The sequence below is a fragment of the Falco peregrinus genome, chromosome W, assembly GCF_023634155.1.
Source record: "Falco peregrinus isolate bFalPer1 chromosome W, bFalPer1.pri, whole genome shotgun sequence".
NCBI classification, from domain to species: domain Eukaryota; kingdom Metazoa; phylum Chordata; class Aves; order Falconiformes; family Falconidae; genus Falco; species Falco peregrinus.
In genome coordinates, this window is record NC_073743.1 from 20,164,763 (window position 1) to 20,190,742 (window position 25,980).

The 25,980-nt window shown below is 37.7% G+C and overlaps 1 protein-coding gene across 1 annotated transcript in view; it reads right to left on the reverse strand.

The window, feature by feature from the left end:
* Nucleotides 1–161: 161 nt before the first annotated feature.
* Nucleotides 162–25,980, reverse strand: part of LOC129782999 (protein mono-ADP-ribosyltransferase PARP8-like) — a 160,692-nt gene continuing 134,873 nt past the window's right edge. The window contains exons 15-26 of the mRNA XM_055792595.1: nt 20,409–20,501; nt 15,727–15,852; nt 14,139–14,204; nt 12,741–12,808; nt 12,340–12,388; nt 10,987–11,099; nt 10,765–10,837; nt 7,635–7,704; nt 4,627–4,703; nt 3,631–3,700; nt 1,716–1,800; nt 162–546 (exon numbers count right to left, since the gene is read on the reverse strand). Coding sequence (XP_055648570.1) covers nt 444–546; nt 1,716–1,800; nt 3,631–3,700; nt 4,627–4,703; nt 7,635–7,704; nt 10,765–10,837; nt 10,987–11,099; nt 12,340–12,388; nt 12,741–12,808; nt 14,139–14,204; nt 15,727–15,852; nt 20,409–20,501 — 993 coding nt within the window. The 3' untranslated portion in view covers nt 162–443. The remainder of the gene's footprint in view (nt 547–1,715; nt 1,801–3,630; nt 3,701–4,626; nt 4,704–7,634; nt 7,705–10,764; nt 10,838–10,986; nt 11,100–12,339; nt 12,389–12,740; nt 12,809–14,138; nt 14,205–15,726; nt 15,853–20,408; nt 20,502–25,980) is intronic.

Genomic DNA, 25,980 nt, shown 5'->3' on the forward strand with positions numbered 1-25,980 from the left:
ATATGAAATAGTTACTTATTGCAAAGTATCATGCATGATACAGGTGCTCCGCTATAAAATCTTCTCTCTTGCTTATAATTAAGTCATTCTAAACTTAAAATACTAGTGTACAGTACTAAAACCTCCAATTGAAGTTTAATATAAAAATAACAGCAGAAAGCTCCTTTTTAAAGTCTGTTTATTGTGAACAATCCAAATGCCTGTTTAATTATTATTAGTGTAGTATATTAATAGACTTTGCACCCCTACAGTTGCTAATTCATACCATCTCAGGTATTTTGATGAGATAAGAAATACCAAGTAAGAAAGCATTAAGTATTCAAAGGGTTAATTTGCTTAGAATAATAACAATAAATTAGTTTTTGCATCTTCTTCAGTTCAAAATCCAGCTTTGAGACAGAGGAAGGCTTCGAATTCACATCAATTAAATAAGAGTGGCCTTTTTAACCAGTAGCAGTTTGATTGCCAATGACTCGAAGAATCTCTTTATGAATGCTTGGTTCCTGTGTATTTATACTTGTATCACCCACTTGACCATCTTCATAACTAAAAAAAAAGTACAGAAAATCAAATTAGTGTTTTATTAAACACATCCAAAACTGTTTCATTCAATAATCAAGAGTGTTTATTCCATATGTTAACATTTTCTATTAAAATGCTCTGTTGCACTTCACTGTTATATGCAGATCCTAAAATCTAGAGTGAAGGGTGGTAGGGCTGCCATTGTCATCAAAACCCTGAGGTTGAATAACTCACTAGGACCCAAAGGGGACTTCTGCCAGCACCTGGCCCACCAAGGCATGTTAGCAGCTTCCCTCTTACTGGAGATATAAAGGAAAAGGCTGTTTCTGCAGCTGCTCCCAGACCACCCTATGTGAGGCTGGTGCCAAAGCATGCACAATGTATCACAATGCCTGCAGCACCCAAACTGTCACAAGTGGGCCTCCACTTAGTGGTGACACCACAACAACCTCCAGGGGTTTTCTCCTTATGAGAAATCACCTGTATTAAGGATTTGCATGGATAAAACAGTCCTGAGCACTGAAAACCCCAGTGCTGGTCAATCTGAAGTCAGCATGCTCCTCCAACTGGTCTGCATGATTCTCTTTGCAGGGATGAAATCTATGCTGATATATAATTACAAGTCATAGGTGAGAGGGGAAATGCTCACATCATAGACAGGAAGCCTTTAACAAATACCTCAGCTTTAAAACATACATCCAAATAGAAGAGATTTTTTACAATATATGGATAGACTTACTGTAATGCTATTGAGTGGGAAAAATCAGTAACTCTCCATTAATTTATTCTATAACTAAACATCTACTAAAACTTTGTCACTAACTTATACATGTATTTCTTAACAAAAATACAGAGATATATAAAAAATGAAGTGATACTTTAAAGCAGGGGTCCTCAAACTTTTTAACCAGGGGGCCAGCGTGGATGAAGTGGCAGGCAGTCATCTGCGGCTGCTTGGTTCCCCCCCTCCAAACCCCGGCAGGGGGCGCGGGGGGGTTCTGTAAATACCAGGGGCTGGATTGAGGACCCTGGGGGGCCGTATCTGGCCCACGGGCCGTAGTTTGAGGACCCCTGCTTTAAAGAATTAGGAAGAAACATCTTTTATCTACTTCATTTACAGCTATTGGAAGGAACATGGGGAAAAAGGCTTAGAATGGACAGATGTTGAATGTTAAAAGCAGCTTTGTACTCACACAAAGAAAAATCTTGTACACACATGATCCGTATTGGGAACTACCCATATCTCTCCATGCTTGTGCAGATCGGATGAAGTTATCACTATCAGGGAAAGAATAAATTTCATAGTGATGAAAACACGCCTGGAAAATACTGTTTTAAAATATTTGGTTTTTTAAACACTTTAAATAGGCTTCTGGGAATGTGTAATTTTCCAGTGCATGTTTGTGGCATGGCATAGACTCCAAGTTGGCTGCTAGTACAAACAGGGAGATGAACTTGATTCTTGTTTCCAAAATATATTTTCCAGAAAACACAGATATATGGGAGCCAGTTCTTCACTGGAATGAAAAATTAAAAAGTATATTTATTAAAAACCAATTTTAAATGGCCATAGGGCTGCTAAGGAGCATATGAGTCAACTAATCAGACTTTGGAACAGAAATATTTGTGTTTGATGATGGCTGAGACAAAAATAAGATATGAAGGATAAAGCCTGAAACTGAGATACCACAAATTTGAGATTTGCAATAATACCAAATATTAAAAAAAAAGAAGTATAGCAATTATGACTCAAGGAGATCACAAAGCCTGTGAAAACTTGTTCAACATTTAGAAAACAACAATGTATCTGATGATAGGTTATTTACCAACAGAATTAGGACAACACGGGAAATAAACCTTTTTATTGCTAGGTAGAATCATTACTATCAATCTGTATTTGAAAAGATTTTTATAAATGCATTTAAACACTGCTATGAATAAAAGCATATTCAATTTTTATACCATATCTTCCATGAATTGTAATTTTTAACAAACATTTTTCTCTTGTAATTAATTTTAAAATCTATATTAGCCACCTCCCCTAAACACTTATTTTCACAGAAAAATGAAGTGAATATGAATGTCATAAAATATATTTTACATTTATTTAAAATTCACCCTTATAAGATCCATGATCTGTTAATAAATTTGAGGAAAGAATGACATAGATGAAAGTCCTTAGGAAAGACGTAATTTATATTTAGAAAGGCCAAGTAAATTCTAGTAAATCCTAGATTAATTTCATATCTTCTTCTGAAAGTTTTAGAACTTATGTATTTTTCTGTTCAGATCAAATTGTATTTTCATGTTAAATGACATCTTAATCATATTAAATATTTCACTTGAACATTCTCAAAAATATATTAAAAAGCAGCATATATAGCTTAAAGCTTCCGTTTTGAAATAACATCTTTTCCACTGTCTGTCTGAATTTTTACTTTTAAAAAAACCCTGAATTTAATTTATTTTCTTTTTGTTTGGCCAGTAAGACTACTTACCAATTACTGGTATAATTCTTATTCACATTTTATAATTTGTTGTTCTCAAAATCTGCTGAGGTTTCATTATAACTAAATAAAAGTATAGCCAAGTCTTTCAAGAACTACCATACTCATATGCACTGGATTTTAACTTCACAAAATTTCTGAAGCCATCAGAGAGAACAGACTGGTTACCAGACGAACAGTATATTTGCCTGAGAAGTGAAATATTATTTGGAAATTCAATAGGAAAGCTGTTTTTTCTGACTTGTAGGTGTTTAATGCGTTTGTCAAGAGCTTGCAAGAAGTCACCTTTTAAAATAAAGACCATGACTTGGGTTATATTGATGGCTTAGGAATATGATCACATTTGAAAGACAGACCAGATGAGTCGTCAGTACGTGCATATTATTATTTCTTGAAAATTCAGCATGTGTTACAAATTTTGTTTGAAGAGGGAAACATTCTGAACTGAAATATAAAGGTCAGCTATTAAACAAGTACTGGTATGCCTACCAGTAGTCTCTTAGCTAAAACCAACCAGTACTGGAACTAAAGGTCTCACTGATTTGCATCCAGTAACACCACGTCCATGACTAAAACAGTTTTTCAAGGGCTTTCAGCTTACCTTCACATAAGGCTATGCATTTTAAGTTACGGCTTTGCAAAAATTGTGACTGTTGTCCTTTCTTCTGTGTCTGAGATGTAAAAACATGAGAAAACTTAATTAGTGCAGTAAGACAAACTGAGTGAAAAAGTAACAAAGGAGAGGGCTGCTATTTTCAGTGGTTTGTTAATGAACAGAGATAGAGGCAGTCTTTCTAAAACATTTCTATTTTATTTCTAAATGTAATAGAATTTCTAAATACATTTATATTATTTTTCTGGATTATTGTAGGAGGGATTTGAACTCCTTTATCCAGAAAGAAAAGTCCCTATTATTACAGAATGAATAATATTATTGGAACTATCAGACAGCAGAAAAAAATAATTACAAGGTGAATTTGATCATCAATTCTTTGGCCACTACCCTGATATTTTACTGGTCTTCTCATATCTGAGGGCTTCTGCTGTTACATACCAATCTCTCTCCAAAGCAAGATTATTCTGTAGTTTTTACATGTTAACGATGGAGACAGATGTAATATTTCTTTCTCAAAATTTATCCCTACACATAAATGCTATGTTTGCTTTAGATAAAGCAGAATTCTAATGGTTTAATATCTTAAAACTACGACAAAGAAAAACTGACTTGCTATCAATGAAATGCTACTCCTTTCTCAGCAATAACCACTCTCAACTCCTTTTGCATGGTTCTTCTGCAAGTCTAGAACTCAGAAAGCAAGGGCTTGCTAAGGGTAATAATGCAATCTGTACTTTGTTTTCTTTCTCTTCCCAAATACAACTACTTGAAAAAGAATGGCACAGGTACCTGCAGTATACTTTGTAAATTGTTACTAAAAGCAGTTGGGCTGTATTTGATGGTTGCAGTCTCTGAAGTTCTTGATTGCATTCAATGAAATAAAACTTTTAACTTTCACAAAGGGAATACTGCCTCTTTTTCAGCTACCAAGTTCCCAAACGTAAAACCACAAATCTTCCAGAGATAGTTAATGTACTGTACCTGTGATGTATTACTGCCCTTACTGCCTGAAGCTGGTTCATCTTTAGCTGACACTTTCTGCTGCTTCTTGTTCATCCCTAAGAATATTAAAATCATGTAAGATACCCTGGCATATAAATACTTTCACAAGCAAAGTATGGAGAATGAAACAGGTAGCACAGTGGGAATCACAATCCTCTGCATGGCAGTCAAAAAGCTAGTTAATTTTGTCATAGAATATTTAGATTTAATCCTGCAAATTGCCAACACATCTGCATGCGTTGCAAAGACCTTAGGAAAGTCAAATTAACATTAAGCAGATGCAAAAACAGATAAACATGAGCTTAAATGCCACTGAATTCAGCTCTTAGGTGGTTGCTTAAGAGTTGCATGTCAGCATGTCTTGAGTTTAACTGACCCTATTCAGGTTGAAATAACAGTCTGATTTACAGTGGGTAGAACAGTAAAATCATGAGAGAAAAGACTTTAAATATTAATCTTTAACACTTTAGACTTATTAAAAGTCTAAATTTTTAGGAGTAATTAATTTATTTAAAGGCAGTTTAAAAGTCTACCTTGGTTTAATTAATTTATCTACAGGTAAAAGTATTAAATTATTTGTCACCCACCTTTGATCCAATTTCCATCTCAGAAATCTAAACACCTACATTCATGCCTTACATTTCTCTTATAGTCTACACGTTAATTTATATAAAATTCCTGTATTGTATGCTATTACAGGCTTCCTTGCTTTTCCAGTATCCCATATTTCTTGATAGCTTGCACACACAGACTGAATTACAGAGAAGTTTAAGTCTATGAAGTAACAGGGAGTGTAGGACTCCTCTGTGGTTTTTAATGGCATCAAATATTATATACTTCATGGGAATATAGGCCTCCTTTCTGGAGGAAACTGGGTGGAAAGGACCAAAAAAAAGATAGAGATGAGAAAAAACACATTGAAGCTTACAAAGCAACATTGTCCAAAAGGAAGGGCATTTTGTGACATAATGATACTGCAACCTGCATTTTTAGTGAGTCCTAAAGAGCTTCCTTACTTGTGTAATCTTTGAAAAGCTAAAAGGGCATTTAGAGATTACTGACACCGAAATTCAGTAAATACTAGTAAAAAATACTGAACTCTAAAAATTAATTGTGACATTACCTAAAAACACTGAAAATCAGAAAACATAACTAAAACTCTCAGAATTAAATTTACCTACATGCACAAAAACACACATTCAACTATACCAACACTTTAATATTTGAAGAAACGTAGACATTGATTTGATGGATGGACCACTTGGTGGATAAGGAATTGGCTGGATGGTCACACTCAAAGAGTTGTGATCAACAGCTTGATGTCCAAGTGGAGACCAGTGATGAGTGGTGTCCCTCAGGGGTCCATATTGGGACCAGTATTATTTAACATCTTTGTCAGGGACACAGACAGTGGGATTGAGTGCACCCTCAGCAAGTTTGCAGATGACACCAAGCTGAGTGATGTGGTTCATACTCTAGAGGGAAGGGATGCCATAGAGAGGGACCTAGACAGGCTAGAGAAGTGGGTCTGTGCAAACCTCATGAAGTTCAACAAGGCCAAGTGCAAAGTCCTGCACCTGAGTTGGGGCAATCCCAAACACAAGAACAGGCTGGGCAGAGAATGGATTGAGAGCAGCCCTGAGGAGAAAGACTTGGGGGTGTTGGTTGGCAAGAAGCTCAACATGGCCCAGCAATGTGCGTTTGCAGACCAGAAAGCCAATCGCATCCTTGGCTGCATCAAAAGAAGCGTGACCAGCAGGTCAAGGGAGGGGATTCTGCCCCTCTACTCCACTCTCATGAGACCCCACCTGGAGTACTGCATCCAGCTCTGGGGCTCCCAACATAAGGAGGACATGGACCTGCTGGAGCGAGTCCAGAGGAGAGCCACAAAGATGATCAGAGGGCTGGATCACCTCTCGCATGAAGACAGGCTGAGAGAGTTGGGATTGTTCATCCTGGAGAAGAGAAGGCTCCAGGGAGACCTTATAGCAGTCTTCCAATACCTAAAGGGGGCCTACAAGAAAGCTGGAGAGGGACTTTGTACAAGGGCATGCAGTGATAGGACAAAGGGTAATGGCTTTAAACAGAAAGAGGGTAGACTTAGATTAGATATTAGGAAGCAATTCTTTACTGTGAGGGTGGTGAGGCACTGGAACAGGTTACCCAGAGAAGTTGTGGATGCGCCCTCCCTGGAAGTGTTCAAGGCCAGGTTGGATGGGGCTTTGAGCAAGCTAATCTAGTGGAAGGTGTCCCTGCCCATGGCAGGGGGTTGGGACTAGATGATCTTTAAGGTCCTTTCCAACCCAAACCGTTCTATGAAACTGCAAATACAACATAACTAAAGGAAAAAAAATCACTGTAATTTAAAATCTCTATGAAAGTTTCTTAATATACACATTGGTGTATCATGTTTCTATTTTGCTTCTATTTTTTATTATTTTTTATTTTATTCTTACATGGAAAACTCTGCAACACTCACTCATGGATTTATTAGTGGGACAAATTAGGTTCCCTCCCCTTCTCATGCTAAAATAAACACACTGTCCTGTACTTTCTATGTAACCTTGACATGGTGATACTTGAAAATATTTTTAAACATATACAGTTGAACACGTATATTGATGAATTATTTATTTTGTCAGATCAGGTCCTAAAAGCCCATGAATTCATGACAGACATTGACAAAAAAATCACAAACCCGAAGTTGGATTTCTACTGCATAATCAAGACCTGCTCCATTACACACAGCAGCCATTATTAGCTACTACTTACTTAACGCACAGTATCAATATACTCAGTACCTTGGAAAATGAGGACAGTTATTAAATAAGGGAACTTAAATTTTTTTATTTTTTAAATAAATTAAATCTTGGCCTACAAAGATAAGATTTACTAAAGTGTTGTAAACAGTGAAGCTGGTAAGAAAAGCAGTAGACTAAGATACTCCCCTATATTTCTCCAACTTTAGAGTGATTTATAAATATCACCTGAGTAACCAAATGATATGCTTGACAATGGACTAAGGTAGATTCCACTTCCAAACATTGCACCATGGAGCTGAAAAAGAGCGGAGTGATTGTTTAACATTAATTTGGTTATCTGGAAAAAATAATAGTGATAGGCACAAGTCCTAATGTAGATAAGCATCTGCCTCACTGCACTAATTTATTGTCCAGTAATAAATAGTGTTCAAAGAAGTCTTTAAAAATAATCATGCTGTGAATATAAAATTAAACGTATATTCTGGAAACCATGTCCAAATACCCAAAGATAATTTTACATCAGATTTATATTAAAAAATTGCATTTTCTGTTTTTAAATCTAATATTACCATGGAGGATGCTTCTGTAGGTGGTCAAATACACTTCAGACTTAACAAGGATGAGCAAGCTCAGCATATCTCACATAAAAACCTTGGCAGGAACCACAACCTAAGCCACCCTTTGTGAATTGCCATCAACAACAGCTACTTTTCTTTAAGGTAACAAATGAAGACACAGTGATAACACTGCACATATACTATAGAAAAATTCAGTCACTAGTTCAGCCTGAGTACTAAAGGAATGGGTTCAATCAAGCTTTTGCCTGAGCCAATTCAGACATGCATATCCCATTACTACTGGACTGTGCTTTACCCACAAAGCTACCAGATGTCTGAAAAGAAGAAAGGAATGGAAAGGGAAGACTCTTCAACATCACTTTTCTGCATCACAGAGCTTGGTCTAAGCAACAAAACAGCACTTTTTATTAGTGCTGTGGCCATTTCCTTGTCTGGAATGGGGGGAAAGCATGGGTTTCACATCTCCAGGGACTGACTGCTTTATGTGGAAAAGTCTTTAAAGAAAACACACAAAGTAGTTGTTGGAGCACAAATGAGAATCCAGAGTACCTCCTACCCAAGTAGATATTATGACCACTGGGCTTTAGAGTCATGCTCACACTTACGTCTTTCCTCTGACCCAATGACACATTGTCTCTGCAACGTGGCAGAAGTCCAATAGGAATGTGCAATCATGCTCTCACCCCTTCAGATCCTACAGTGCTGTATAGGATCCTTGGTGAGTAGATATTTTTTCCCTGACTGGTTCTATATTGGGTTTGTGTGGCAAAGTTCTGGTAGCATGGGGGCTATAGGGGTTACTTCTGTGAGAAAATGCCAGAAGCTGTCCACATATCCAATAGAGACAGTGCCAGCTGGCTCCAAGATGGACCCACCTCTGGCCAAAGTCAAGCCAATCAGAGACAGTGGTAGTGCCTCTGTGATAACATATTTAAGAATGGGGAAAAAACCTGTACAACAAACTGCAGCCAGAAGAGAGGAGTGAGACTATGTGAGAGCAGCAACTCCACAGACACCAAAGTCTGTGAAGGAGGGGGAGGAGGCGCTCCAGGTGCCAGAGCAAAGATTCCCCTGCAGCCCATGGTAAAGATCATGGGGAGGCAGGCTGTCCCCCTGCAGCCCATGGAGGTTAATGGTAGAGCAGACATCCACCTGCAGCCCATGGAGAACCCCATACTGGAGCAGGTGGATGTGCCTGAAGGAGGCTGTGACCTTGTGGGAAGCCTGTACTGGAGCAGGGTCCTGGCAGGACCTGTGGACCCATGGAGAGAGGAGCCCAGGATCAGGTTTGCTGGCAGGACTTGTGACCCCGTGGGGCACCCATGATGGAGCAGTCTGTTCCTGAAGGACTGCACCCTGTGGAAGGGACTCATGCTGGAGCAGTTCATTAAGAACTGGATCCTGTGGGAAGGACTCACATAGGAGAGCTACCTCCCATGGGAGGGACCCTATGCTGGAGTAGGGGATGAGTGTAAGGAGTCCTCCCCCTGAGGAGAAAGGGGCAGCAGAGATAATTTGAAATTAACTGACCACAATCCCCATGACCCATCCCGGTGCGCTGCTCAGGGGGGAGAAGGTAGAGAAATAAAGGGTGAAGTTGAGCCTGGGAAGAAGGGAAGGGGGGGGGGAAGGTGTTTGTAAGTTTTGGTTTTATTTCTTGTTATCCTACTCTGATCTCAGTGTCAATAAATGAAACTAGTTTCCTCAAGTTGAATTTGTTTTGCCTGTGATAGTAATTGGCGAGTGATCTCCCTGTCCTTATCTTGACCCATGATATTTCTGTTATATTGTCTGTCCCCTGTCTGGTTAAGAAGGGGAGCAATAGAGTGTCTTCGGTGGGCACCTGGTATTCAGCCAAGGTCAACCCACCACGGGCTTGTACTGTGGTAAGCAGAATGAACTGGGCTCAGGATATGTCCTAGTTGTGTAAGAGATTTAAAGATGTTAACTTGTGCAAAAGTCTTTACTGCTTCCTCCTCTTCCCAGTATCTCAACTCTAAAACCCTTTGTTCATGCTTACTTTTTTGTCTACTTTGGTGACTTTTGGTGTGTAAATCCTGCTTTTTGGGGGAAAAAAAACAACTTACAAAGATGCCAATAGAGACAGCCAAACCATTAAGAGGAACAGCAGATATTTCTATTCCCTTTTTTCATTTTTTCCTATTCCCCAATCCTTAGTAAGCAGTCTAGGATCCTCCTTCAATGTCTCGTTGACTCAGCTCCAGGGAATGACCTGTCAAAACCCTGATGCTAAAATACTCAGAATTACAGCTCCCCAGTCCCTCTGATACTGCCTACTTTGCTCTGCAATAGCGTCTCCTGATGATTCAGTCTGAAAAACTGAAGTTTGCAATAGCTCCCTCCTGGCCAGTACACTCATATCCCCTTCCCAAAGAAACCAGAGGAGAATAGAAGATGCTGTAAACCCAGCTTCTGTAAGCCTAGTATGCTCTTGGGTCCTATAACAGGCATAGATTACATAGCTCTAAATTTTAATTCCTGAGACTGCTTTTAAGCAGTATGGAGCTAAGCCTCCTGGAGGTGCTTCTGTGTAATGTAAAATTGAAACACTGATTCCACCAATGGTATTTTAGCAGACACATTGTTTTATTTTAATTGCTTCAGAAATTTTTCCAGGAAACAAGGGTATTTGAAGTCACCCCTTTTTGCCATCTGTAAGGCTACCAGAACCAAATCCCTTGAAAACTCACCTAAGCTTAATATGTAACCAAACATGCACAGGTTAGCTAAAGTCTATAAAGTAGTCTGCTATTTACCTGCAGCCTTGTATTGGAAGCAACAACTAAACCGTTCCTCAGGATGGAATGCCAATTTTCAATGTGTGAACCACTGAAAGAGTTAAATGTGTTAAAATGTACAGTACAAAATGAAATCAGTAATCCTTTAAAACAATAGATTCCCAGCTGTAAACATCAAATTGTGAGAACAAAAATATAGCATTTTAGTAACCTTTAATTAATATGAATGTATGTACTCACTGAAATGCAAAGGTACTTCCATAGAGATTTTTAGCAGCTCGGAAATTGGATTCTTTGGCTGGTGGACTACTGAGAAGTAGGAACTGGTGGGGAGTGTGCATAAACTTGAGTTGCTGTAAAATATAGTAGCGTAAAGTTAACACAAAAGCATTGTATTTCCATAATGCTAGTTCTTAAGATGCCATACTATTTCACACAATATATGACTGCATTTAAATAACTACATGAACAAAGTTGAAGTTGGTCTCATTTACTGTCGGATTTCAGGTAAAAACTATGGTAAAGTGCCCTTCAATTTATGAAACATATAGAGGTTTCTGAAGCATACTTCAGCTTAATATGGCTCTAGTAAAGTAATTAAATTGAACAATTTCATTATAGTATTCTGATCAGAGCAGGCTTTGAATTAAGATATGAAAGGCTGCAGATTACTACACCTTTATTCAGAAGATCAGCGGCACACATACTCAGAAATTAATCTCAGCACCATCCCTCTAAAGTTCTAGAGCTATATTCTTTGTACAGCATACTCTTATACAGATCTCCTGATACATCATGCTTGTATACTGCTTTTTGTACACTTCATCTAATATTCTATGGGGTAACAAAACAAATAGTGATGTTCTTCTCAGATAGCTGTTATAGCACTATCAAAACTAGCCAGTTGCAACAAGGCTTTTACCATCCCATACCAGGTTAACTTCAATAAGTAGTTCCCAAGCCTTGCCCCAGCACAGCTACCAATCCCCCACAAGGTTTCAGAAGTTCATTTACTGTCCATGCTGTTTCTTCAGGCCAGACCACCCTGCTTCTTCCCTCTCTGGGCTCTTCTTTCAACCAGCCTCTCCTCATCCAGGCCCCCTGCTTCTCCTTGGGCCTCTCCTTATCTCACCTACATCCCAAGCACCTTCTTCCAGGTTTCTCTCCATCCACAGCTCCCCTCCCATACCCCTTACAGCTATTTAACTACTTAGCAGGAACTAGCCACAGCTGCACATTATCCACATCAGCCAACCCACTGCCACTGAAGCCAGCCCACAGCTGTATATTATCAATGCTAATTAACCCAGCTTCATTCCTCTGTAATTCCTCTACAGATGACTATAAGGTAGACACTTTCATTTGAGCTACTCATCTCAAAGAGGCTTTTTCTGAGCATTATTCCTTTGACCTATTTTAGATATTCACAACATGGTTCTATGAGTTATGACCTGAAACTGCCTATTTCTCTCCCCTGTCTATTAATGGAGCCCATGTGATTAATTTGAATGTAGACACATTTGGACAAGAGAGTCCCACCTAAAATACTAATATGTGCCATGAGAAAATAATAAAGAACCTACAGACACTTACCCTATTCACTGGTAGCTTCACAATATGTGATCTATTACTAGAAATAACCCTAAAATAAGAAACAGTTAGATGTATTAGACATAATAACCAAAGAAAACTTTTCTTCTTAAGCATGTGTTATGAATGGCCACCACAAATTACCCAGCTGCAGGTCTTTGAACCTATCAATTGAAAGCAGTCCAAAACTTGACTACAAATCAGATCTGAGGCCATACAAATAAGCTGGAGTCTTTCCAGTGTTTTCAGAGGGCCCAGATGAGGTCCAGAAACAAATGCAGTTGCAAATGTCAACCCTGACATTAATTCTTAGGGTGAGTTTATACCAAATTAAACTGGTGAAGTGATTATTCATTCAACTTGGTACTTTAATAATTATCATCTCATGTGAGTCAGTTTTATACCACTGTAGAAGAGGATGTGCAAGCGGGTCTTGTTTATCCATCTGCTTCTTTATTTCCAAGTAAGGTGCCTAGAAAAGAGTAATTACACTCTTTATTTCTAGTTGAAATCATAAGGTTAGATTTTATATGTTATATTGCCCATGATTTCATCTATTAAAATGAATCCATGGGACTCATTATTAGGCTTAAATCACAGTTTTACTGATATTTAGCATTGTACAGTTATAAATGTGTTTTGACAACAAGAATTAATATAGCAATTATTTTCCATGGAGTAAAATATTAAGCATATAATTAGCATAAAAATGAGTATATTATAGCAAACATTGGTGATCTCAGGGAGAACAGCAGAAGATGTCTATTTATGTTTGGCTCTTAGAATAAGAAATTGGACTGAAGTTTCACAAAATTAAGTCTCTCAAAATACCCAAAGATAATCCACTCCAATTTGTTAACTGTTTTATGGTATAAACTGGTAAAGTAAAATACTGTATCAGTTTATAATCCCTTTGAAAACCTGTCTTGATTTCAATCACAGTGAAAAGCAACCCTTTAAAAATTTTCAGTCCAAGAATTATTTTAACATTAAAAAAAGGCCAAATGGTGGTTATTTTTCTTTTTAAAAGGCATTATATTAGGTAACAGAAATACCTGATTTTTAAAATTTTTACAAGATGTTACATTAAGTAACAAAATATCTGAGTTTTAATTTTCAATGTATTTTACTGCTCTCTATACACATCATTCTTCATTCCAGAATGCCAAAGTACTTTACGAATACATATAGAGTAAGATTTATAAACTCTTGTGAGGTTACATTTATATAACAGTTGGAAAAGCAAGGTACGTGGGAGAGGTTTCAATAATAACTTATAATCAGCTGGGCTGTTTGGGAAGTGTAACAATAAACATAAGTACAGCTATCACGTTCTGTCCCACTTGTGAATATTGAGAAATCGTATGGTAGTAATCCCAAGAGATTCAACCTTCCAAGTCCCCAACCATACTTAGCTGATCTAGTGCTTTGTTATAATAGAAATAAAGCTATCATTCAGAAAACTATCACAAAATCAATTTCTTTTGCTTTGGAAATAAAAGACCCAGTTTAATATTTCCAGAAATGCAGCAGTTGGTGATTATCTCGTTGCAATGTCCCATTTTGCTGTTATTATCTCTTATTTAAACTTCAAATGATCTGAGTTCTATTTCAACACTTATATTTGACTGCCATTATGGATTCTATAGGTTTGTTATTTTTAACACACATTTAAATATTATTACAGCTCTATAGGAAAGAGATGATACTATTCACTTCCCCACTCATCATAGGCAAGCAATAAAAACATCTTCCTAGTTCTAAAAATAGTGATTAAGTTATGTATAGATTTTTAAACTCACCTGTGTCATCTCTCTAATAGAAGTGATACTATCCAATGCTTTCATGACTCGTTCATAATTCTTCTTCTGATGTAGCATAAAATAAGCAAATAAATTAAAAGTATATTGGTCTTTGGCTCTACAAAAACCTGAATTCTTTGAGTGTATATAAAACCAAAGTTAGGATGAATGTTCAGCAAACCAATCCTTTCAAACATTTCTAACCATTAGCTTCCTTCCACTTTATACACGGACTCTCATTCATATTCCAGGAAAATTCCCTGAAAAAATATTATCATGATGTTTTTTCTTTGAATTTCACTGGAACCCCCAACACACAACAGTGTGACTTACTTTAAAAATTAGGTCTTTTTTTAAACAAATATTTGTAACTAAACACAGGCTCTGCCAGTTATTTGGACAATATGCCATTAAGTTAAATAATATAGTGAACAAATAGATTTTAAATAAAATGCTAAACAAGCAGATGTGTTTACTTTGCTAACAGGTCCTTCAGTTGTCCCTCTGCCTCACCCTGACCTTTGTCTACCTTCTGACTGGGAACCACTACCAGAGGGTTCCACCTTTTCTGAGAGGATGAAATTAACAGTTCATCCTTCACCAGCTCCACATGCCATGTTGCCTTCAGGAGCCTCATTGTTCTCCATCTTTGGGTCTTGCCAACTTCTGCCCATGGGCTTTCACCTCACCCATGCTGGCAAGAAGGTGGGAGGAGATGGTGTGGGTCCTATCAGCCCAGGGCCTCTCTCCACTACTCTTCTAGTGTGACCACTTTTCACAGTCCCTCATCTGCTTCAAACCCCCACCCTAGCCGCCAGACTAGCTGTCTCCTTATCAGTCCCTTTCCAAGCACCTCCGGGCAAGTCCTCCTTCCCATACACTACAGAATACACTCGTCCCGTCCCTTCCTCTGAGAAAGACCATCTCTAACTGGCCTTTGTTCAGAAAAAGTGAAATGCATCACAATGCAGGGCATCCAAAGTTCTTGTTTACACCCTTGAGGATGTCTCAAGTGAGCTGTAATAGTTCACAACTTCCCCAGGGCTTCCCTGAGAGGCAGCATTTGCAGCCTGAGGAGCAAGTAGTGCAAACACAATTCTTCAAAATTTGATGCTTGTATAAAACTCGACTGTTATGTCCAACATTTGATAAAATTAAGTTTAAGGCCATAACTGTTTGCAATGATAAAATGAGATGACAGCAGTAACCACTTTAAGAATAAAAAGATGGACAAGAAATCCCCCAGTCTACATCGTCTACACCTCCCAAAGGCCATCTTTCTCTTTGTGTCCAATGTGTACACTGAGAGAAAGACACTAAGAATATACAATTTTGCACCTATAATTTGTACCCTAAAAGAAGTTCTTGGCTTCAACATAACTTCGAATGCAATTTACAGTTTATTCACAAATACCTTCTCAGAGACAATTAAAAAACCTACAAAGTTCCAAAAATAGTCACACACTTGTGCTATATTCTGGAGCTGTATCTCTTACAGTAAAGGAGACTCCTCCAGAAGAAGGCTTTGCTTTGAAATCTAACACATGACTGAAATCAAGCTATGACATAATGAAAGATAACTACTTACCCTGGGATTAAAGGCCAGCATCTGAGGATCATTAGGATCAACTACAGAAGGATATGGCTCAAAAATGACAACTTTCCTAGGTGACTCTAATGCAGACCGACACATGGATACTAATAGATCAACCACCTAGGGATAAAGAAAATAATTATTTATTTTATGTACTTTCATACTGTGTCATCCAGTCTGCTTTTTTTAAACATTACAGTAATACCATATTTAATTGTTATCTATATTACCCAAACCATGTTATCCACAGGACATAGTTTAGGACTGAAAATTTTCCATTGACCTCAACAGGCTTTGGGTCCAGCCCTGGTACATTATTCCAGGTTCATAAGTAGGACCAGTATCCGGTCCAAAATATATTAGCATGTCAAATACATTGCTTGCAGTCCTGCTTTCTCTTGTGTACATGTGCTAATTCCTGGATGAAATTAATTCTTTAGGGAAATGAAGTTATGCTGAATCTGTGTATCTTTCTGCAGTAGATGCCAGTGAAAAATGTTGCTCAAGAAAGAGGAAGGGATTGTCAATCTGTACCACTGCCTGCTGTTCTCCTGAAGATTGTAATCATGGAAACACTAGGAAACATTGCTTCTGGTAAAGCCAGAACAGTGCAGTGATTTAACGGTCATTTACATGGCTCACACTGGGAGATCCTCTTCCTTCCTTCCTGTTGTACAAAATTATGACATGGTTTTGAATATCTATGATTTCCGAGGTTTCACTGTAAGATCATGCATGTAATGTGTACACAGGCATGTATTTACATATGTGCACATAGACACACATTCAACTTAGCAACAGATTTCTGTATAATTGTTTCAAAATTTGTAACTCGGAGGTTAAAAATAGACTACAGCAATCACAAAACAGAGAGAATGCAGCTTTTTGGCAACTGTGAAACCAGCTCATAATGAAATCCAAAGTTGCTTGCTTGCATAAAAATGTAGCTGCAAATTATCTCATTTCCCCCTGGTTTCTCTGTGCCTTCTGACAACATTCCTGTGTGAAAATAGACTTTTCCATGACAGAAAGGAAAAGCTGAGATGAGCCGTACTTACTAGGCATCCCTGGTTCCTCCTACAGTTCCGCATAGATCAGATCTCATCTCACAGCTCAAGCTGTTCTAGAATTTATCATATATTTGACATTGTATCTGATCATTTGGAGTAAAAAAAAAAATGATGGTCCTTTAGAGAAGCAGAATGAAAATAAGAGCCGTGATGAAAGGGAAAAGGAACTGCACTGCAGTGAGTGATACTGTTGCCATTCTCCTCTGCTCCTTTGGCATAAATGGACAATTTTCTCCATCAGTTTAAAAATATTCTGTTAGCTTCAGTCACTAAATCTCTCACATATATTGAAAAATGAAAATTTTAAAATAATGGTTCCTTCATCCATGGTGCTCTGAATTCTTTCCAGTTTATAATACCAACAAGTGTGATGAATGTTTCAAAATAGGGCATCCACATTAGCATTTGCAAAGGAGACCAGGAGTCTGCATATACAGTCAGGTCAGGCAACAGGCCTGCAAGTGTGTAAATGTATCACTATGAAATTGAGCCTGAGTTCTACATCCTGCTTCTCAGAAGCACTTCTTAGCCTCCAGCTGCAAAACACTACTAGGGAAGAGTTGTTTGAGTCCCCAAACCTCTTAATACAGTGACCCAAAGTTGTCTTGCTTTATGATTTGCACAACGGGACTATGTCTTAAAATTGGCACAGTTCTTAGAACACCACACCAAGGCCCTCCTTTAAAGCAACTGTTGACTCCTATATTGTTTCTTACCATAATACCAACATATTGTTCTGACATGGGGGAAAACATGTACAGATGAGGCTTAATTAAACCATTGATTTCACCTGAGATCATTGTTTTGAGTTGAGAGAATGCAGAGCAACTTAAACTGGGAGGTAAGTCTAATACAAGCATTATAATACAAACTTGCGTATGCATTCCTTGGTAATAGGAAGTGCTGTGAATCTAGTAAATGTCCTTATAGTTGGGCCTGAACTTCTCCTTAACAGTAGGTACTGAAGTTCATAAATTAGGATTTAAATATTTTCAAGGAGGACAAGATGACACTTGCTGATGACAATTCTCTTATGACATCAATCTCTTAGTGCCTCTCTCTCTCTCTCCAGAGGCTCGCTACAGGGTGTCTGAACTATCAACAAATCAGACATTTAATTTTCAGGCATTTTGACTATGTGACTGAAATAAGGCAAGTAGAGTTCAGGACTGAAAGTTTTAGAAAGTGCTATCTCTCACTATTAAGAAGGAGCCATCAGAATATTGGGAGTGACAAAGTAGGGGTATATACCTTAGGAAACTATCTGAAAGCACAGCTGAAAGAACAGAATGTGATTTGTAATAACGGGAACCTATATTTAGGCTCTTTCGCTACACAAAATGGTTCAAAGGAAGATTCATCTGACAAAATTTAGAGATTCGCAATGCAAACACCTACCTCTTACTAGTCAGCCTAAGCTCTTTATAATCAATGGAGAAAATAACCACTGTGCTGATAGTCTATGATGTGAGTCACACCATCCTAAACTAATATCATACCCTAAAAGTGTTAATTTATTTCTGCAAACAGGAACAGGATCTTGACCAGATAAGATATAGTGAGCTGAGTGCAATGCTATCACTAGAGTGAGACTTAGCAAGATTTAGTCATCTAGGTCCAGTGGAACAATCCACAAAACCTCTTATCTAACTCTTTTAAGTACCATTAAGGTTGTAATCACTTCAGTACCCTGCAGCAAAGCTCTGTAGATGTAGAGGTACTCTAGAGATCTTGGGCAAGCTCCCCATATGCCTGCAACCCTGCAACATTGATACCTATGTAGAACACGAGTGCTAATCAAAACCATCTCTCCTGTCAGCTGTATTTAAAAAGAGAAGTGAGAGCTACTTGTTTGTACCTAAATACCATGTAAGTGCCTACATTCAAAAAATAAAACTCTAGCTTCACAGAAACACATAGCTGAGGTGTCCAGAGGACTTCAGGCTGGGGAAGAGGTGGGGCTTCATCAGCACACCTCTCTAAATTTCTTACAAGCCTGCACAGGTATCCCAATGTTTGGCATGCTAGATGTTGCAAATATAGCCATCTGTCTTCAGACATCAGATGAGCTGATGTTCACATCCTGCAGTTATATACTCAAGTGAAGAAGCTGGTGCACACTGCTGCAAGTTTCTTCCTTTGAGGATATGCCCGTAGGTGGTGTTCAGGCACTTAGCCAAATAGTTTATTTCCAGTGGCTAGACTTACTAGTGCTAGTTAAAGTTAACTTAACTGAACATTTGGTCTTCTAAAACCCATGTTGCTTACTACATAAGTGCACAGTGAGTGACATGTTTAGGAAATTGGAGAAAAATGCACTTTTCCGTGAGATGTGTAAATTTTTAACTTAAGATCTTAAAAAGATCTTAAACATAAGTTCTTTTAATTTTTTTAATTTACAAAGTCCTGTAACTATTGCAATCTAAGGTTAAATGTGATTTGGAAACATAGTTTAAAATACTTTGTTTTAGGCACATACACAAATTATGAAAGAAAACAATGATATGGTTATAAATACATTAATGACTGAAATTAGAGTCAGGAAGCAAGCTTTCATTAAATTCCTGATCCTTGAGAAAAGAGAAAAAACCCTATGTAGCAAAATCGGTAAGGACTTTCCCATTGTTATTTAATGATCAAAACAACAGATACTCAGTGGATAGCTGCATCCTAACACCATGAACAGGAAGTAGCTTATTAATTGCATGAGAGTAGTAATGGCTCATTAGGTGAATGTTAAAGAAAATGTATTTTGAATTAAGAAGTTTTAAGTGCTGAAGCTGCTAAATGGCAGAACCAGGCCTTGGCCCTTGTATAGTCCTAATCCAAGGCTGGTTTAAAACCCAGTCAAGTTAATCAGTAGGAGAATAGAGAAACAATAGATGATCAATTTGTATACACAGCTGCTCTCAAAAATGCAGGTGTTTTTAGAAAAAAATAGTATATGTGAATAGGAATTGCTTGCTCAAAGACTAAGTGTGCTTGAAGGATTGTGTGAGTTAAAGCAGTCAGAAAGAAGATCATGATCCAAGGAGGACCTTGGAACTGAGGCAGAGACTGGAACCGAATAGATGAATCAGCTGGGACAGGGTCAGGTGATGGATTCGCAGAACTGACAAGACCAAAGGAAACTTCTAAAAATTTCAGACACTGACTAATGATTTGATAAGTGTATATAAATTGTGCTGTATCCCTTTGTTCTCTGCCACTCACTGAGGTGGTGGCCCAACTCTGAGTTGTGATTAAAGCAAGCCTAGTGGTACCCATGTCTGTGTAAATTTTTCCTTTAACAGTGAAAATAAATGGGAATTATCTCCAAATGACAATGTCTGCCTTTATTAACAACCCAGGTGACCTAATTGAATACAACAGAACAAGAAAACAGTTACTTTAATAACATGGAAGTAAAAACGGAAGCACCTCATTAGAACTGTTTGAAAATGCCATGCATAAAATAATGTATTTACAGGTATAGTAGAAGAGTGGAAAAATACTTACCAAAGAGTATTCATAATGGGTATACATGTTAATAAATACTAGGAGAAATTGAGAAGACTAAGTATACTATAAAAAATCAGGCATGTAATAAGCATTAGATAATTCTACCTGAGCCCCAGTTGCAATTTCATCAGCAGCTTCATTCATGACTCCTAATGTTTGGAAAGCAAATACACAGAGCTCCCGTTCACAAACAGTGGGCTACACAGAGAAAGTAAGTTAATTATATTTTTGTTCTAGTTTTGGGTTATTGGTTTTATTATGCAATACCTACAAGAAAAAACAAACACATTTTATTTGAATTTTTTCTTCTGACATGAAGTGCAACATAAATTTCATATTATGAATACACGTAAATTATTGAGGAAAATACATTAGAGAAGCATTTTAATAATCTAAAGAACAAGTGTTAAGAACTCTGAAACTAATAAGTATTCACAGAGGCTAAACTTAAAAGAAATCTAAACAGATTACAAAATCAAAATTATATTCATAGTACCCAAGTGTCCTTAACACTGTCCTATCAGACTCTGAAAACTTCCTACATATTTAAAATTAATAGAGAACAAATCCAGATACTAATGGGGGCACCCTCCTTTCATAAATGAAGGTTTGTTCTTCAGAGAATGTTATTCTGCTGTTGAGAACACACATGAAAATATAACCCAGAAGACAAATTTCTTGAAGAAGCCACTTTTAATTTAATTTTTAACTAATTGTATTGGGTTTGTGTGGCAAAGTTCTGGTAGCATGGGGGCTATAGGGGTTACTTCTGTGAGAAAATGCCAGAAGCTGTCCACATATCCAATAGAGACAGTGCCAGCTGGCTCCAAGATGGACCCACCTCTGGCCAAAGTCAAGCCAATCAGAGACAGTGGTAGTGCCTCTGTGATAACATATTTAAGAATGGGGAAAAAACCTGTACAACAAACTGCAGCCAGAAGAGAGGAGTGAGACTATGTGAGAGCAGCAACTCCACAGACACCAAAGTCTGTGAAGGAGGGGGAGGAGGCGCTCCAGGTGCCAGAGCAAAGATTCCCCTGCAGCCCATGGTAAAGATCATGGGGAGGCAGGCTGTCCCCCTGCAGCCCATGGAGGTTAATGGTAGAGCAGACATCCACCTGCAGCCCATGGAGAACCCCATACTGGAGCAGGTGGATGTGCCTGAAGGAGGCTGTGACCTTGTGGGAAGCCTGTACTGGAGCAGGGTCCTGGCAGGACCTGTGGACCCATGGAGAGAGGAGCCCAGGATCAGGTTTGCTGGCAGGACTTGTGACCCCGTGGGGCACCCATGATGGAGCAGTCTGTTCCTGAAGGACTGCACCCTGTGGAAGGGACTCATGCTGGAGCCATTCATGAACTGCAGCCCATGAGAAGGACCCACATTGAAGCAGAGGAAGAGTGAGGAAGGAACAGCAGAGACATGTGATGAACTGACCGCAACCCCTGTTTCCTGTCCCCCTGTGCTGCTGGGGAGGAGGAGGTAGAGAAACTGAGACTGAAGTTGAGCCTGGGAAAAAGGGAGGGGTGGGGGAAGGTTTTTATAAGATTTGATTTTTATTTCTCATTATCCTACTCTGACTTGTGATTGGCAATAAATTAAATTCATTTCCTCACGATCACTCTGTTTTGCCTGTGATAGTAATTGGTGAGTGATCTCCCTGTCCTTATCTTGACCCATGAGCTGCTCTTTTTATTTTTTCTCCTCTGTCCAGTTGAAGAGGGGGAATGATAGATCGGCTTGGTGGGCACCTAGCATCCAGCCAAGATCAACCCACCACATTAATTTAACAATTTATTTGCAAATTTAAGAAAATGCATTATATTTTTATAGAATAAACACTGTATTTCGGAAGACCACATGCACATGCGTGCACCCTTTTTTTGGATATATATATAAAAAAAAAGAAAATAACCTTGCTTTTGAACCATTTTTTGCCTATCTTTTTGAAAAATTTAATTCACAGTTGCCATCACAATGATCAAATAAAGCAACATATTTAAACTTCTGTATATTGAGTGAGAATTGAGTGTTCTACCTTCATAAAGTAAAAAAAAGCAGAAACAAAAAAGAACACAGCTTAAGTAAAGAGAATAGGCATGTCTTCATAAGCTTCCTAATTGCTTACACACAACTTACAGCAACTCCATGCTTATTTACCAAAATATATATATATACTGAAAATTCTGAGTCTAGCTGCCATGATAATCACTAAAGCATTCATAGCAGTACGCTTTGAAGCTCAAGTCAATGTCTCCAGGAAGCACTTGCAGAAATGAAGAAAAATATTGAGCACACAAAGAAAACATTAAATTTAGTTGAATTCCATTTCAGGCAACAGCTTTGTCAGTAATAAGCATACTGCTGTATTTTTAATCACTTGTTTCATATGCATTTGTTGGGTTTCAAATATTCTAGACTTAATAAAATTCTGAAATTTACTGCATTGACATATTCTCACATCAGTTGCTTTACAAGAGCTATCATCTTTCAAGTCTAATTGAGTAATTTGATTTATTTTATCCGCAATGTTACATTGCATTAGGCAGCATACGAAGCCTCACATGATCCAATCCACTGTGCCATGGCACACTAGACAAAAAATATTTTTTATTGTCATTATTCTTAGGTTTTCCACATTCAGAAGGTGGCTAAATCACTTGCTTAGTTGGGAAAGTATGGTGGGACTACCACCTTGACTATCATAATCAACAGTATACTGGATAGCAGAGCAACCTAAGTTTAACCATGCTTGCAATGAAGAAAAGCATTAAGAAAATACTTATTGTTGTCATTTTGTTTATAACCTCAACAAAGTAAGTTACCCTGAAAATTAAGGATGGAAAATGGAATATTTTTTAGAATAAAGACTTCACAAGACAAGACAATGTTGATAAAATAACATTTTAAGCAATGGAAAGAGTGATGGATCACTACATTTCCAAATTACAATCTAGTATCAATTTTAATATTCAGACAATACATGTACAGAAAATACCTTGAAATTGAACACAAAATCATTCAAGAACTCCAAAAACATTCACTAGAACCTCACATTCTAGTAAGCATGATATAATAAACAATAAATGATGTGATAATAAAAACAGAGGAACTCCTTTGCTATCTTTGTCTACCTCATTCAAAACGCAAGAAAAAAAAACTTTTCCCAGTAATGGGAATGAGTTTCACCAAACCAATTTCTATTTGAGAAACAACATACTTCAGGAAGCCACATAGTTTTGCTGCACAAAATTCTAGTAAATAATAAACACCATTTCCAGATTATTTTGTCAAATTTTTAAACTTGCTATAAAAGAATTTCAGGTATCTCTACTCTGAATTTTTCTCCCTTGGTTCAATACATCTTTAAAGCATTTCTATGGTAGATTCTGTCTAATTTCAGGAATCATTAAATCCCTGTTTGAAGTGGCATTGGTTAAAGAGAAAACAGAACAACACAACAAATTGAACTCTATACAATGTCTACATTCTACATACTCTCTTCAACTAAAAATTGAAGCAAATACATAGTTTTGCATTTGATGAAAACGTATGGGTTCTGCCAGTCTAATGGGGAATATAACCCAAATCCAGACACTTCAATAGCCTGCCTTCATATATCCACCCTGGATGCCTTCTTGAACTCCAGCCATTTTAAGAGCACTTTTGGATCTTTGTTCTGAAATTTGTCCCAGTTTAACCAAGTCAGAAGCTTTTAACTTTAATTTCCCACAAGTGTTAGTAGAGTGTTCCAAGACATATTGGTATGGCCATTTCACTGTGCTCTACTCCAGTCATTAGTTAGGTTCAAGCATTTAAACTCATCTCTTTCCCTCCAAAATCAAAAGATTGGCTTACAATTAAGAAGCAAACGTTTGGAGGGCTTTTGTTTGTCACATGATGGTGACTTTTCTATTCAGTGTCACATTTCTGTATTTTGGTTTTGTCTGCAACATTGCATGCTAGAACCAATGAAGACATGAAAACTAAGTTAATAAATCAATTCTAGAAGACAGATCCTAAAGAAAATCACAAGCTTTATGGTATGGGATTTATGGGATTCAAGGCCACTCTTACACTGTTGCTAGTGTTTTGCATACTGCCAGTGTGTTTCCCTTTGTCATCCATTTGTCTCTTCTCTTATAATAGGATGTGAGCCACTGGGACTGGAACAGTCTTGTTCTGACTTCATATCATAAATATGAGAAATTTCCCTAGCCATAGTAAACAAAACAAGAACAATAACAGTAACACATTTATAAATGTTAAGTTGTTCCAATGTCATTTCTGGATGCTCTTATTTTGATTCAAGTCTATATACTATTCATCAAGCTGAAGTATCTGAGAACTTTTGTGTATGTACATGAAAGTATAGACATGTTCTTACCACTGTGGATCAATATCCAGAAAGGTACACAATAGCCAACTTCTATTAGATTACTAGTTTTTATTGTTTTCAATACATGACTAAATAGGATATATACATTTAAGTATACGTTTCTGGATGCAAACCTCATCTTAGATGGACGCAGAATTTTATAGATTACAACCATCACCTTGAAGGCACGCAGAGCTGATTAGCTGGACAACTTTGTTCCCAACTACTTGTAGAGGGCAGCTATAACTCCCCTTTAACAACAGCAGCCAGTGGTCTCATATATACTTTGGTTTTAACTTGAAAGGAGAAAATCAACATACGATCATTGGCTTCAGCAAAACTATTAGCTAAGTAAAGATCATTGGTGCTGAAAGACTTTTTAGAAGGATAATTATTCCAGTGTGGAAAAGCCAGAAGAAAATAAGAGCTGGACAATTAACCAGTGTCCACAAATGCTCGGAAGCAGAAGGCACTGACAGAAGCAGAAATCATTTTTTGAGCAGAGTAAGGTTTTTGGAGGTTTTATTTAGCCACCCCCATTATTTGCATGCTCAGTAGCACCCACCTAACCATTGCTGTGACAAAAAAGCACTCAATCAGAGTTTTCTGCATGTGACAATGCAAGTGTCACTTCTTACAACAGTGACTGTGAATGGCAGACAGGCAAACCACTTTGCTACTATGACATATTCTGTTTCCTGGACTCATGTATTACTTGAAAAAGTTTCCAGACATTCTTTCAATTTGAAAAAATTGAAACTTTCATAGTCAATATTGATCTATCTTGCTACTTGCTAATGTGTGCTGCAGCTGTGCTCAGAGGAGCAATGTGACACCCTCTCCCATATCATGAGGGATGTCACACAGACACTAATGAGGCTGCAACATGACTGACACACATAAAAACTCTTGATCTAAAAGGAGAACCTCAGGGAAGGCTCATAGCTTGACTTACAGAATATGTAACAAATGATAAAAGTAAAACCATTAGTGATAATCTCACTTCTAATGAAAGCAACAGGCAGTGGAGGTTAAACATATCTTCAAATCCCTGTTCTGTTTCCTACTTTCAACCATGGTAACTGTCAGTTTTTCCATAGGAAAAACTTCTCTCTTTCTGTTCATTATACTCACCAGAAGGATGAGGATATAACACAGCAGCAATAATATTGAAAATGTGGATGGGGGGGAAGTAAGTGAGAGAGAGGGAATGGAGAGAGGAAAAGAGTCTGGTAGGTAAAGTTTTATTTTGCAAGGGAGCTTTCAAGTTTTTGAGGTTTATTTCACAGTTTGTGTCAGTT